Source organism: Cucurbita pepo, chromosome 15, assembly GCF_057944985.1.
Source record: "Cucurbita pepo subsp. pepo isolate OVF chromosome 15, ASM5794498v1, whole genome shotgun sequence".
NCBI classification, from domain to species: Eukaryota; Viridiplantae; Streptophyta; class Magnoliopsida; order Cucurbitales; family Cucurbitaceae; genus Cucurbita; species Cucurbita pepo.
In genome coordinates, this window is record NC_141812.1 from 3,072,258 (window position 1) to 3,087,092 (window position 14,835).

Genomic DNA, 14,835 nt, shown 5'->3' on the forward strand with positions numbered 1-14,835 from the left:
TAATCATACCTCTAACTTTTCTTATAATATTTAATTTCGCAAAAAAAAAAAAAAAAAAAATGGACATACTCATAGTAACGAAGAGGTTCAAGCTTGAAAAATGGGGTAAAAATTGAGAGCCGAGTAGAGTTGCTGGAGAGCCATTAGGAAGCTGTGTGGGAAGTCGACAAAGAGATGCTCGAGAGCAGTCGGTCAACGTTGAGTTAGCGGGGTCGGTTCGAGCAATAATGGATTTGAGTTATGAGTCGCGTATGGGTTTGGACTATAGCTCTATTTCAATCTATGGGTCGCGTATAATTTTGTTCGTTATTAATTCAAATGAATCTATAATTATTAGAAAAATTCCAAAGAAAGAGATATTCATGGACACTTCTCTTGGCCTCGATTTCAATGAAGCTTGCTCACATCACTCTACTTGTTACTTGTCTTGTTTCGTTAAGGGATCGTGATTCCAAAGACTTGATACGTATCATACTCAACTTTTAGCAAAATGGTGCATGTATTCACTTTCCATTCCTACACTAATTTAAGAACTACCAAAGAACTAATCTTTCAATAATAAAATGAGAATAAATACATGTCTCGTTTTGATCCTTCACACGTTTAACCTAATAAATGCTTTATCAATTCATAAATTTTAATCTCTATAAAGACGTTGAGCGGAATTAGTAAGTCAGAAGTTATTTAGTATATGGAATTAAATAATTTGGATTTGGGTCGTTGAGTTGTTTAGCCAGAGTTAAGAATATCATACCATTGCAGAGGTTCATGATTTCTAACATGGTATTAGAACCAACCCAAACATAGCTGTGTCAATAGAATCCCAAATGTCAAACAAAAGGTGTACTTTGTTCGATGACTCTATTGAAGGAGTCGAGCCTTGACTAAGGGAGACTGTTTGAGAGCTCCATAGACACCAGGGGAGGCTCTATGGTGTACTTTGTTCGAGAGGAGGATTGTCGAGGATTGCTGGAGAGGAGTCCACATCGTGGAGTTTCGTTATTCCTAACACGGTTTACCATTGCAATTATTTTAACAAATAACCCATACTCTTACGTAAAATACAAAAATTTATGGTCGGTTTTCTAAAACCGACGTCAGAAAGGTCATCCATCGTAGTTTATAAAATGTTAAGTCACATCTAATATCCAAATTGTTTCAGTGATCGACTCTTTTTAACTCTGACGTTTTGAATTAATTTGGCTCCTTATATTAATGAAGTGTTTATCTTTAAAACTAAAACACAATATAAACTAGAGACACACATAATAATAATAATAATAATGCATGATGCATTATTTGACTGAACAACGTTAAAAAAGACAATTTTGCCTCGCTGTAACACAATGGATGCCCAACCAATTTTGCTTACTCCATTTCTCGTCTTCCTCTCTATAAATAACTTCTCAATTCAACTAAGATTTGTATATACCAAAAGAAATAAACCACAATTGTTTGAATGGCGAAAGTTTGTTTCATTTTGGTTGTAACTACGGTGGTGGTGGTGGTGCTTGGCTTTGCCGCCTCGACCGTGCACGGTCAAGGCACACGGCTCGGGTTCTACCGTGCCAAGTGCCCAAATGCTGAATCCATCGTTAGATCCACCGTCCAATCCCATTTCAGGAAGGATCCCACTATCGCTCCTGGGTTATTGAGAATGCACTCCCATGACTGCTTTGTTCGAGGGTGTGATGCTTCTGTACTTCTTGATGGTCCCGATTCCGAGAGGACGGCTGTGCCTAACCTTACTTTGAAAGGGTTTGAGGTCATTGACGACGCCAAGTCGCAACTTGAAGATGCTTGCCCAGGTGTCGTGTCGTGTGCTGATATTCTTGCTCTTGCTGCTCGTGACTCCGTTGTTCTGGTAGATATTATTGGATATAGTTTCTTATTTTATTGGTACCTTTTCGAAAGTCTTATTCAGAGTAAAGAAGATTTTAATTTTAGAGCAATATATAAGAATATTCATAAAAAAATCTTCACCCGATTAGCTAGTTAGGGTTGTCTAACTTCGAGTATTTTTGTCTAACTTAGATTAGCTAGTTAGAATTTCGTGTGTTTTTGTCTACAATAGCATTTTCCGTATACTACTGTATCCATTATTTCTTGTAGTGTAGTTAGGGTTATCTGACTTCGAGTGTTATATGTGTCAATTTCATTCGTTCTTAAACGTAGACGGGTGGATTAAGATGGGAAGTTCCGACCGGACGACGAGATGGCAGAATTTCATTGGTTTCAGAAGTGAACTTGCCAAGTTTTTCAGATTCCATTGAAGTTCAAAAAGAGAAATTTAGGGTAGTGGGTCTCGACACTCATGACCTCGTCACTCTCGCAGGTAAGACATGACAAGATTTTGTTGTTGTTGTTTTTTTTTTTAACTAAAAACTAAATCGTTATCAAACGGCGTGTAGGATCCCATACGATCGGAACGGCGTCATGTCGTTTTTTCAGTTACAGACTCTACAACTTCACGACCACCACCAAAAGTGGCGCCGATCCAACCATTAACCCATCGCTGGTCGGTCGGCTACGAGAACTTTGCCCTGAAGACGGAGATGGCTCGAACCGAGTCGAGCTTGACATCGGTAGTCCCGAAAAGTTCGACCTATCGTTCTACTCAAACTTGAGGCGTGGGGGCGGGATATTAGAGTCTGATCAGAAGCTGTGGAACGATGACTCAACTCGGCCGACTGTCCGACACTACTTGGGTTCGAGGATTCTAAGGGGACATTCTAGCTTTAAAGTTGAGTTTGGGAAATCAATGGTGAAAATGAGCAACATTGACGTTAAAACTGGCATTGAGGGTGAAATCAGAAGGGTTTGCTCCGAGGTTAATTGATGTGTGTTTAAGGTTTTAATATGTGTTTTTTTCAGTTTAATCCGTTGTGTCGGGGTTTGTTATAAAGTTCTTAATCCCTTATGTTTCATGCGTGACTATAACGGCTCGATTTTTCTTTTAAAAACAAGGTCGTCATTGCATGAATAGCGAGACTAATGTGTACCGAAAACATTATTTTAAAACATTTCATAAAAGGTTTCTTGGACTTAACATTAAAAATAAATACCTTATTATAACGTTGTCATAAAATAGAGAGGCGGAATATAAATGACGTGATTTTAAATAAAATAAAACAAGCCCTAAACCTAACCTAACGGCTATGAAACAAACATGAATACAATTATCCTAACTCTGGTTCCATGACCTTCGTTGCAACGTGTTATATGTATAGAGGTGTCCTACCTTTACTTGAAAAATAAGAGTTGCACGTGACTCGAGTATTTCTTAAAATATTCAATCATTAACCTCACTATTGGGATCAGGAATTGCAATCCCGTGCAATATGATGGAGCCTATCATTTTAAAAATATCACGGCTAGGCCTTAGGATGCTGCTTTCTATTGAGATTTGATCTAACAATCTTGTTGAAGCACAAAATGTTTAGATTAAATTATCGAAGAATCCCAGACATTGTAACGACTCTAGATTTGTACTATGCATTTAAAACTTCATCATAAAACACTGTCATTGACTTATATGTTCAAAAGCATTTTTAAAACAACATAAGAAAATATCGAATAAAACAAATAAAACATTAAAAGTAAAAATGCCCTATACTAACCTAAGTCTAAGAAAATAAAATACCATCATCCTATGCACGTGTCATGGTCTCTACTTGTGATGCCGTCGTCAGCTGTACAGGTGTCTTGCTTTTACCTCAAACAGAAGTAACACACGACTTTTAGTATATTAAGAAATATTCAGTAAGTGACCCTCCTATTGAGGTAGGAAATGCAAACACAACAACTAATGACTAGGAACCTACCGTTAAAATCATCATAGGGGTGGCCTCCAGTCCAGACAAAATTGTATGTATAGTACTTTCTTACACACGACCCACACATGCAAGTATGTATGATATCAGAGTTTCTTATTCTTAACATGATATCAGAGCTTCTTATACTTAACATGGTATCAAAGTCTCATTCTTAACATGGTATCAGAGCTTCTTATTCTTAACATGGTATCAGAGCCTTTTATTCTTAACATGGTTAGGGGTATACATTCAACCCGATAACTTGACAATCCGGACCAATCCAACCCAAACTATAAGGGTTGGGTTAGGTTGGATTAGCATTTCGAGTAGGGTTGGGTTCATTTTTCTGAACCTAAACTGAATCGGTTCAGTTTCGGGTTCGTGAGCAAAACTTCAGGTTGACTCTAGCCCAATAAAAATATGTTAAGAATCCTTTCGTATTAATGGACTTGCCAAAATGGTACTGAGTCAAGTCTAAATATTCCAGCGATATAACTTTTTTTATTATTTTATTTATATTATTTTTAATTTCTTTGTTTAGTTTCTTTTATATATATACATGTTTCTTTTTATTTCTTTATTTAATTTCTTTTATATATACATGTTTCTTTTTATTATTTTTATTATTTTGTTTAATTTCTTTTATATTAATATATAAATAATTTTGAAGCATATTCTAAATTATAATGTATTTATTATCTATTTTTTTTTAATATTAGGACTATTTAAGATCATTAAAAATATTTCAATCCAAATATATTTATATATTTTTTATTTTTGTTATATAGAATACCTTTAAATTAATAATTTTTATTGTTTATTTAATTTCAGGATCTATACTTATATTTATGTTACTTTAACCAATTCTAAAAAAATGTCGGTATTTAGTTATTAGTTTTATGATAATGTTGAACTATGTTAATATGTTACCATTTTTGCTCGTTGTTTTTTATTAAATTTTTTTTTCAATAATTATAGATTGATTTGTGTTTGCCGGTGAACTTTTAATATATTTTATTTAAGATTGTATCCGAATAATTATAAATTGTGGATAAATAAAGCTTAAAAAAAAAACTTACAACCCAACCCGAATCCAACTCGAAAATAGAGGGTTGGGTTGGGTTGGGTTGTGAAAAGTTTCGGGTTGGGTTGGGTTGGGTCAAAAAAATCCCCCAACCCGACCCAACCCAGACTATGTACACCCCTAAACATGGTATGAGAGTCATCATTCTTAACATAGTATCAGAACCATCATTCTTAACATTATATAATCATTTTAATTTCAAATCGTCGAAAAATCTGAATCGAAGAACGCGCGTAAATTAGTTTGTTAATTCTAGGGGCTTACCCGTTGTTTTGCATAGATTCTATGTTTACACAATTATTTTTTAAAAAAGTTTGTATCCAACTTGGTGTTATAAAAAGTTATATTATAGTCTATTACACAAGTCAATAACATGAAGAACAAATAGAATCCAAAAGCTAAAACCTTCCCCAAATGCTAAACCCCTGGCTACTTACTTATCTTTGCCACTTGAGTAATTTTTAAGTACCCCATAACCCTAAATTAAGTAAAAAGGACAAAAGGTACCAAGTTGTAGGGTATTTTTCATGCATTGCCTTCCTCTTCTTTCCCTATAAATACTCGTATCGACTCGGTTTCTTCATCAACCAAAGAACCCGACTATCCCATTTCTCATTCATTGTCATTCTTAATGGGGAAACGAATTCATTTCATCCCAATTCTTGTTTTAATTGCTTTCGTGTCATTGGTTGGCTCGATGGCTGCAACCGTAGTTCCAAACCGAGGTGCGCATGTCGGGTTCTACTCGACGACATGCCCACAAGTCGAGGCTATTGTTAGAGCAACTGTGAAGTCTCATTTTCGATTAGATCCAACGGTGGCTCCTGGGTTATTGAGAATGCACTTCCACGACTGTTTTGTACGAGGATGTGATGCTTCTGTGCTCCTTGTCGGTCCGAGAACCGAGAGAGCAGCACCGCCCAACCTCTCTTTAAACGGGTTTGAGGTTATTAACGATGCTAAATCTCGCCTTGAACGTGTTTGTCCTGGTGTTGTCTCTTGTGCTGATATTCTTGCCCTAGCGGCTCGTGACTCGGTGGTTTTGGTAAGGGCAATAGTAGGGTTATTTTGTGCAACTTTTTGGCATTACAACTTAGCTTTTGGCTTTGTAATTGTAGACAAAAGGAGTGAGTTGGGCAGTGCCGACAGGGCGAAGAGATGGAAGGGTTTCGTTGGCTTTGGAGGCTAACAATGCTCTTCCTAATGTCAATGATACCATTCAAACTCATAGGAAGTTATTCAAGAGCAAAGGTCTCAATACTCAAGATCTTGTCACTCTAGTTGGTAAGGATTAATCTTTAATATATATAAACAAGTTGATTATTCTAATAAAAAACTTTTAATATAATATCTATTTGGTCGTTAAATTTTAAAATACATGTACCTTTGATTTAGTATTCATTTAAATTTTATATTTCGATGGATCCAACCGGACCGGTACGTTTTGAGTTGGGTTATGAACTTATTTGAGCTGGGTTGAATTCAAATAATTGAAAATTTTATAGATTCAGTTGGTTCATGAGTTTTCCTAGATTGGGTTGATCAGAACCGATCTAAATTTATTATTAATTTTAAAATATACAATATATATATACATATATTTATTTAATTTTATAATTATTTTTTATTATTTATTCTCCAACAACTCCTTAAGAAAGCAAAATGACCTTTGTAAATTTTAAAATCGAGAATAATGACTAGTATATTCGAACCAGAGAATAGTTTGGTTAGTTCGATATAGAAGTATTCATATGACTAAAAACTCGACCAACTCATACTATCGAACTCTGGGTAGATTTTTTTTTTTTTTTTTTTTTTTTTGATATGGGTTTGGTTGAGTATTTTGAAAACCGAAAATTTGATTAGTTTTGAGAGTTTTTATTTATTTTTTTCGGGTCAACTAGATCAATGCGAAAATAAAGTTACGACCTAACCTATTTTTACTTTTCAAAAAAATTAAGAATAGTTAAGGTTTCTAACCAATGCTAGTGATGTGTTGTGACCTGTAAATATTTGATATTTGAAATTTATGAGATTTCAGTTATTAACCGTAAATAAGTAGGTGCACATACGATTGGAACCACCGCATGTAGCGTTTTCAAATATAGGCTCTACAATTTCAGCACCACAACAAGGAGTGGTGCAGATCCAGCCATGAACCCATCCTTTGTTCATCAGCTACGAACACTTTGCCCCAAAAATGGAGAAGGCTCACTCAATATTGGACTCGACATAAGCACTCCCAACCAATTTGACACATCTTTCTTCTCAAACTTGAGGAATGGGCGTGGGGTCTTGGAGTCTGATCAGAAGCTGTGGAACGATCCCTTGACCCGGGCTTTCGTTCGACGTTTCTTGCTCAAAGGTTCGTTGGGTTTGAACTTCGAACTCGAGTTTGGGAAATCTATGGTTAAGATGAGCAACATTGGAGTCAAGACGGGAACTCGAGGTGAAATTCGGAGGATTTGCACTATGGTTAACTAGTGTTTCTTATGCCATATGTGTTTTGGGTTTGTTGTCTTCATTGTTTTTGGTATTTATTGTTATAGATTTGTAAATTAAGATTTTTTATTTTTCGTCCAATAAAGGTACTAAAAAGGAAGGTGTACTTTGCCAGTAAATTTTAATTTTTTAAGTTTTTTTTGTCACAGCCCAATATTTTACTACGGACCGTGACTAACGACACGAAGCAAATGCACAAGAGATTTAAATATGAAATAACGAAAATTATCAAATTCCAATAAAGTTTTTCAAACGACAAACACAGAACACAAGACCGTTTGGAAAATAAATTTCAAAAGAATGCGAATATAAAAATGAAGACTAAGATTGAACTGACGCCCCGAGACAACCCATTCCTCTGTGACACTTCCCTTCTGATCACGCCCACTCTTGACCGACGCCTCGCGCTCCTGAAAAAAAAGGAAAACATAGTAAGGATGAGTATAAAAATTATAGTCAGTAAGCCACCTACTTGTAGGTTCTCTTTGCATCTTAATTTAACAGGTTGCCACGGTTTCCTATTTCGGTTCTAGGACGTCTGGCTCTAATCTAGGTCCCTTGGGGCTTGCCCCTTGGGTTTCACTGGTTCTTCGTTCTCTCATTAAATGCCTAGAGGTTCTTTATGCCAAGCTAATATGGTCGGTATCTCTCTATGAGGTGCTACCTCTACATGGCTATCTGGGACTACATGGTACCTAGCCTAGGGGTGTGCTGAGTACCCCTACTCCCATCTAGTCCCCCTATGGGGGGTGCGACCCAACTCGTTCCCATCAGCTAATGGGCTGTACGACGTGGGGACACATTTCCCATGCGAAATGGCTAAGATACCGTTCACACGCTAGCAATCTATGAACACTCCGGGGTACCTTCTTGCCGTGGTAAACCGCTAAGTTTCTAGGGAAAAATTAAGTCTGACTAGAGCGGCATATCGCTCCTAACAGAGATTCCCTAATCTTATCAAAGAAATGGGCCCTAGCAATTACCAGAGGGTGCATACAATCTTCTTCTAACATCATAGCATGTAATTCATGCAAACTAGGCATACCGGCTCAACGAGGCGATGACCTACATCAAGCACCCAGAGAACGAAGTTCGCGCTCAATGGGGCGAATTCGTCCATCAAGCACCCGAAACCCGACATACACAATTCTAACATAAAATAACGCATGCATACATACGGCGGAGGCTTAAGGCATACAACAACACTCATGTAATTTACTCAATACAATCACAACAGTTAATCTGACTAATAATTTACATGGAGAGCTAATCTGAATCAGAACTACTAGCATGCATGCAATCCGAGCGAATCCTACAAGTATTTCTTCTTAAATACCAGGCGGTGACTTACCTGGTTGACGCGTGCCCTTTCGCTAGCGTTTCTTTGCCCGTGAGGTGTCCAAAAATACTGATTTCTCTAAATTAGGTCCCTATTCACGTAAAAACAGTATTAGAACTGGAACCGGGACAAAAATCGGGAAAACAGAAAACAACCGGGCCAAATTGGCCGTTCCACGCGCGCCTGCCACGTGCGTCCACTTCCGCGCAGTCACGAGTCGGCCGGCCCGGCCGGCTCAGCTCGCGTTGCGGTTCGGCCCGGCTTGCAGGCGACATGTGTCGACGCCTCGCTGGAGCTGCGTTTCTCCAGCCGGTGGTCGACGCGTGTCCGGCACCTGTCACCGCCTCCGCCGCTAGCCGGCCGTTTCTTTTTTTTTTTTTTTTTTTCTTTCTTCTCTGTCCTCTGAAAATCGAAACCCAGTCGGTTTTTTTTTCCGATTTTCATATCTTTCGATCCGTAGATCGGATCGATATGATTTCTTCAACAAAGTTCTAGATCGTGTTACAGGCTACGTCCTAGTATTTTTTTTGTAATTTTTTCTTGACTATCAGAGGATTTAAGAACGCCGGAAGTTCGCTGACCGTTCTCGGACGACTCTCGGATCTCTGCCTTTGGGTTGAGGTCTCGGCCAAACTTCTTCACAGACCGTGCGTGAGTTGTTCCTAGGTGAAGATTTCAGCATTTTAGGGTCGATTCACGTAGGGAAAAACTCAGATCTGAGCAATGTCGTTCAGAAACCTTACCTCGCGAAATGTTCTTAGGTTTTGATGGAGCGTCAGCCTTGCTAGCCTCTCAATCCTGGTACGAGTCTCGTCTGGAGATGGATTCCGGCGGTGGTCCGTTAATCTTCCCAGCCGACTCCTCACTGATTTCTCTCTAACCCCTTCTTTCTTTTGCAGGCAATCTGGTGGGGTTCTCCTTGGACCCCTATTTGGGTTGGAGGGGCAAAATGACATTTTTGCCCCTCAATTGACTTAGCCTCCGCTTTTTTTTTTTTTTTTTTTTTTCTCTCGTTACATTTTCTTAATCATGGTTTTTAGGGATAGTCGTCACTCTTAAGAAGCAACCTATTGGTAACGTGATCATAGTTGGAGAATCTACTTACTAAGGACATAGAATGTAATTATAACATAATTTAATAATATTTTGCAATGGGTTAAATGATGAGAGGATACTAAGGTTGTGCCAACATAGTTTAATAATCGAGCATTTACCAATTTTTCATCACCAATAATTTCTCTTTTTTTGCTCTCTCTATATTTCATCACGGGTATAAAATGCTACAAAAATGAAAAGTAAACTGTGATGTCCTATATTGGTCGGGGAGGAGAACAAAACACCTTTTATAAGGGTGTGGGAACCTTTCCCTAGCCGACGTATTTTAAAGCCTTGAGGGGAAGCTCGAAAGTGAGCGTAAAGAGGACAATATCTGCTAGTGGTGGGCCTAGATCGTTACGAATGGTATCAGAGCCAGACACCGGACGATGTGCCAACCTTCTCACTGTTCCCCGAAGGGGGTAGACACGAGGCGGTGTGCCAATAAGGACGCTGGGCCCCAAAGAGGATGGATTTGGTGAGGGGGGACCGGGGTAGACACGAGGTGGTGTGCTAGTAAGGACGCTGGGCCCCAAAGATGGTGGATTTGGTGGAGGGGGGGGGGGGGGGTCCCACGTCAATTGGAGAAATGAATGAGTGCTAGTGAGGACGCTGGGCCCCAAAGGAGGTGGATCGTGATGTCCCACATTGATTGGGGAGGTCTTTTTTCTTCTGTTTTAAGAAAATTCTCCCCTCGCCTTGTTTTATATACTTCTTTTATTTGTTTCGGTATATTTGGACAGTGAGACAAAACTCTCACCTCAGCTTGTTCTGTAGGCTTCTTTTAGACTTCTGTATACTAGTTTTATTTGTTTCGGTATATTTGGACCGCGAGACAAAACTCTCCCCTCAGCTTGTTCTGTATGCTTCTATTATTTGTTTCGGTATATTTGGACAGTAAGACAAAATTCTCCCCGGTTCTATATGTTCTTTTATTTGTTTCATGTATATTTCGACCGTGAATCATATTCAACAACTTTTCCACTATTAATGGGACGTATACATTATCCCTTTCATTGCAATTATGCAACGTAGAAAACACGAGAAATTAAAGTAGAAAAACCAGTTTTGTTTAGTTAACTACAGAACAAACTTTACGAATCTCTCCCTGAGTACCAGTTTTAACTTCAATATTACCCATCTTAACCATGGATTTCCCAAACTCAGCGTTGAAGGTCAAACCCAACAGCCCTCTCAGACCCAGAAAGCGTTGCACAAAAGTGCGAGTGGAGGCATCAGTCCATAGCTTTTGATCGGACTCCAAGATCCCACGTCCATTCCTTAAGTTTGAGAAGAAGGATGTGTCGAACCTGTTGGGGCTGCCGTTGTCCAACCCAACCCTGCGGCTGCCGTCGCCGTTCTGAGGGCAAAGGGCTTGCAATTGGCTCACGAATGCTGGGTCGATGCTTGAATCTGGACCGTTTGAAGTGAAGTTGAAGAGCCTGTAGCTGAAAAACTGGCATTGTGTGGTGCCAATTGTGTGTCCACCTGCTCCAAATAAGGGTTTTGTTATTGTTTTGAGTGATGTTTGTGATGAAGAATTGCAATGTTTTGAGATCATTCCAGCTCATGAGCAATCAAGATGTTAAAATATAAGGAAAAATTGTCTTACTTGTATTACAAGTTTAATCTTTTGAAATTTTGTTGACTTTTATAGGTTTTTGAATTTTTAAATTTTGTTTGTTTAATCAAGTTTTACGGCGAGATCCCGCGATGGTTGGGGAGGAGAACGAAACATTATTTACAAGGGTATGGAAACCTATCTTAGTAGACACGTTTTAAAAACCTTGAGGTGAAGTCTGAAACGAAAAGTTGGAAAATGACAATATATGCTAATGGTGGGCTTGAGTTGTTACAAATGGTACCAGAGCCAGACACCGAGCGATGCGCCAGTGAGGAAGTTGAGCCTCGAAGGCGGTGGACACGAGGTGGATTTGGGGTTCCCACGTCGATTTTAGAAGAGGAACGAGTGCCAACGAGGACGTTGGGCCCCGAAAGAGGGTGGATTATGAGATCCCACGTCGCTTGGAGAGAAGAATAAAACATTTTTTATAAAGGTGTGAAAACCTCTCCCTAGCAGACATGTTTTAAAAACCTTGAGCCCCGAAAGCAAACATTATTTATAAGGGTGTGGAAACCCGCGTTTTAAAAACCTTGAGTAGAACCGAAAGGAAACATTTTTTTTATAAGGGTGTGAAAACCTCTCCCTAACCGACCTAAAAACCTAAAAAACACAGTCCAAAGGACAATATCTACTCGTGGTGGGCTTAAACAAATACATTTATGATTTTTATATACTTATATTGGTCAACACGCACTCGAGTTTTAGGGATTAAACTTAGCTTGTTTAATGTAATAACAAAGATATATGTATATGGTCTTACCCACGAGAGTAACAAGATCTTGAGTGTTGAGACCCTTATCGCTGAATTTCTTCTTTTGAACATCAATGGAGTCAGTAAATCCAGGTAAATCGTTAGCTTCTGAAGCCACTGAAACCGTGCCATCCCTTCGTCCTGTGGGCACACCCCAACGCAATCCACTTGTCTACATTCAAACAAATAAAGTTATCAACAAAATGACCTCACCCACACAATGCATGCAAACCAATCCTTATCAAAATCAGATACATGGGTCCTACCATAACCACTGAGTCACGAGCCGCAAGCGCAAGAATATCGGCACAAGATACAACACCAGGACAAGCAGCTTCAAGCTGCGTCTTGGCATCGTCGATCACCTCAAACCCTTTTAACGAAAGGTTCGGAGGTGAAGTCCTCTCGCTATTAGAGCCAGATAGGAGTACAGAAGCATCACAACCTCGAACAAAGCAATCATGGAAGTGCATCCTCAACAACCCAGGTGCAATCGATGGGTCGGATTGGAAATGAGATCGAACGGTAGATGCAACGATGGACTCGGCTTGAGGGCAAGAGTTGGAGTAGAAACCTAAGCGAGTGCCTTGGCCATGCACGACCGGGGTCGTGAAGGTGAGTAGCACAACCGCTATCGAGATAGCGAGAACGAGCATTGGACTATAACCCGATATCGCCATTGGATAAGAGAAGAGAAGAGAATGAGAGGTTTGTTTGTGATGAAGTTTGCATGGAAATGAGAAGGTTTTTATAGAGTGATGGGAGATTGAAGAGTCAAAAGTGGAGTAAGCAAAGCCGGCTTGAGAGGGTGATGGGCTACAGCGATGCAACGTTGTCGTTTTGAGGGATTGTTGGATTAGTCAAAGAAATGGATTATTATATTCCACGTGGGACAGACACATAACTGGGAAGTAACCAATTTTTTTCAACACGAAGACTGAATCAGCCATTGTGTTGGGAAAGTGACAAACGACATGTCGGATTTCCACATCATGGTTAATGGTTTTCTTGTTTAGTACCTAAAATGATCACTTAAAATCATATTATCTCCTCAATTTCTTATGGAATCCAGCTAAGGAAGAAGTGTTGGGTGGCTATCCACAAACATTTGAACCCTTTAGGGTTTAGTTTAAACAAAACAAAACGATAATGGCAGATCGGATCTGTAATATCTCAACCTTATCGTTAGTAGATATTGTTCTCTTTGAATTTTCCCTTTCGGGCTTTCCTTCAAAGTTTTTAAAATGTGTCTATAAAGAATAATTCGTTACTGTCTCCAGCTGAGGTGGGATCTCACAATCTACCCCTTCATGGTGTGATGATGTCCCACATTGGTGGGGGAGGAGAACAAAACACCATTTATAAGAGTGTGGAAATCTTTCCCTAGTAGACGTGTTTTAAAGCCTTGAGGGAAGCTCGAAAGAAAAAGCCCAAAAAGGACAATATCAGAGCCAGACACAGGACGATATGCCAGCTTTCTCGCTGTTCCCTAAAGGGGGTAGCACGAGACGGTGTGCCAGTAAGGACGTTGGGCTCCGAAGGGGGGTGGATTTGGTGGCAGTCCCACATCTTTTGGAGGATGGAAAGAGTGCCAGCGAGGACGCTGGGTCGCAAAGGGGGGTGACTGTGATGTTGGGGAGGGGGTGGATTTGGTGGCAGTCCCACATCTTTTGGAGGATGGAAAGAGTGCCAGCGAGGACGCTGGGTCGCAAAGGGGGTGACTGTGATGTTGGGGAGGAGAACAAAGTACCATTTATAAGGGGGTGTGGAAACCATTAGTTGGGGAGGAGAACAAAATACCATTTATAAAGAGGTGTGGAAACCTTCCTGTAGCAGACAACATTTTAAAGTCTTGAGGGAAACCCCGAAAGGGAAAGCCCAAAGAGGACCATATCTACTAGCGGTGGATCTTGGCCCTTACATCAAGACCCAACATCCTCACTGACACTCATTTCCCTCTTCACTAGCGGTGGATCTTGGCCCTTACATCAGGACCCAACATCCTCACTGACACTCATTTCCCTCTCCAATCGATATAGGATCTCACAAAATCGATAATGGAGAAATTATTTGATGAAACTACTACGATATCACTTATGATTTTTTATTATTTGATTATTAGGACATTAGGGATGCGTATTTTTTAAATTTGTATCTAATAATTTCATGTGCGTATTTTTAAATTTGTATCTAATAATTTCATGAGGCAAGCATATTACAGCGGCTCGTTTGAATAATTTGTCCAAAAAATAATCAAACGAAAAAAATGGCAGTCGGACAGTATCACAATTGCACTTTATCTGGATTTGCAGCACGGTTTTGCAACATTTACTCTTACCCTAGAATAAATCAGTCAACTAAAAAATTAGTCGTCGTCAACACGGGTGATGTATTCTTATATCTTCGACCCTGCTATTGAAAAAGGGTTTTAGAAAACAGAGTCAGAGAAAGTTATAGAAAATATTTGAAAATCGATTCGAGGAAGCAATGTTATAGACTATCAAGCAATAAGGAATACACATGGATAGTATATAACCTAGATATGAAAAATTGACAAATAATCACCTCCCTTATAGAACATTGTTAGAGAAATTAGCTTTGACAGGCCTAAACATGAATTTGACG

The 14,835-nt window shown here is 39.3% G+C and overlaps 3 protein-coding genes and 1 long non-coding RNA gene across 4 annotated transcripts; 2 read left to right on the top strand and 2 right to left on the bottom strand.

The window, feature by feature from the left end:
• The first annotated feature begins 1,439 nt into the window (after positions 1 to 1,439).
• LOC111776411 (cationic peroxidase 2) lies at positions 1,440 to 2,925 on the top strand. The gene is made up of 3 exons (XM_023655849.2): positions 1,440 to 1,864; positions 2,176 to 2,335; positions 2,412 to 2,925. Exons 1-3 carry the CDS (start codon positions 1,460 to 1,462, stop codon positions 2,837 to 2,839), a joined length of 993 nt encoding a protein of 330 aa, XP_023511617.2. The 5' UTR covers positions 1,440 to 1,459; the 3' UTR covers positions 2,840 to 2,925.
• A 2,562-nt stretch (positions 2,926 to 5,487) lies between these two features.
• Positions 5,488 to 7,390, top strand: LOC111776269 (peroxidase N1-like). The gene is made up of 3 exons (XM_023655679.2): positions 5,488 to 5,944; positions 6,018 to 6,183; positions 6,962 to 7,390. The coding sequence occupies exons 1-3, from the start codon at positions 5,531 to 5,533 to the stop codon at positions 7,381 to 7,383; spliced, it is 1,002 nt and encodes a 333-aa protein (XP_023511447.1). The 5' UTR covers positions 5,488 to 5,530; the 3' UTR covers positions 7,384 to 7,390.
• Positions 7,391 to 7,667: 277 nt separating this feature from the next.
• Positions 7,668 to 9,622, bottom strand: LOC111776359 (uncharacterized). The gene is made up of 4 exons (XR_015411887.1): positions 9,484 to 9,622; positions 9,322 to 9,402; positions 8,753 to 8,831; positions 7,668 to 7,811 (listed from the first exon to the last, which is right to left on the bottom strand). It is a non-coding gene; the product is annotated as an uncharacterized LOC111776359 (long non-coding RNA).
• Positions 9,623 to 10,801: 1,179 nt separating this feature from the next.
• On the bottom strand, positions 10,802 to 12,914 carry LOC111811345 (peroxidase N1). Its single transcript, XM_023698148.2, has 3 exons — positions 12,477 to 12,914; positions 12,220 to 12,382; positions 10,802 to 11,323 (listed from the first exon to the last, which is right to left on the bottom strand). The coding sequence occupies exons 1-3, from the start codon at positions 12,888 to 12,890 to the stop codon at positions 10,908 to 10,910; spliced, it is 993 nt and encodes a 330-aa protein (XP_023553916.1). The 5' UTR covers positions 12,891 to 12,914; the 3' UTR covers positions 10,802 to 10,907.
• Positions 12,915 to 14,835: the final 1,921 nt, after the last annotated feature.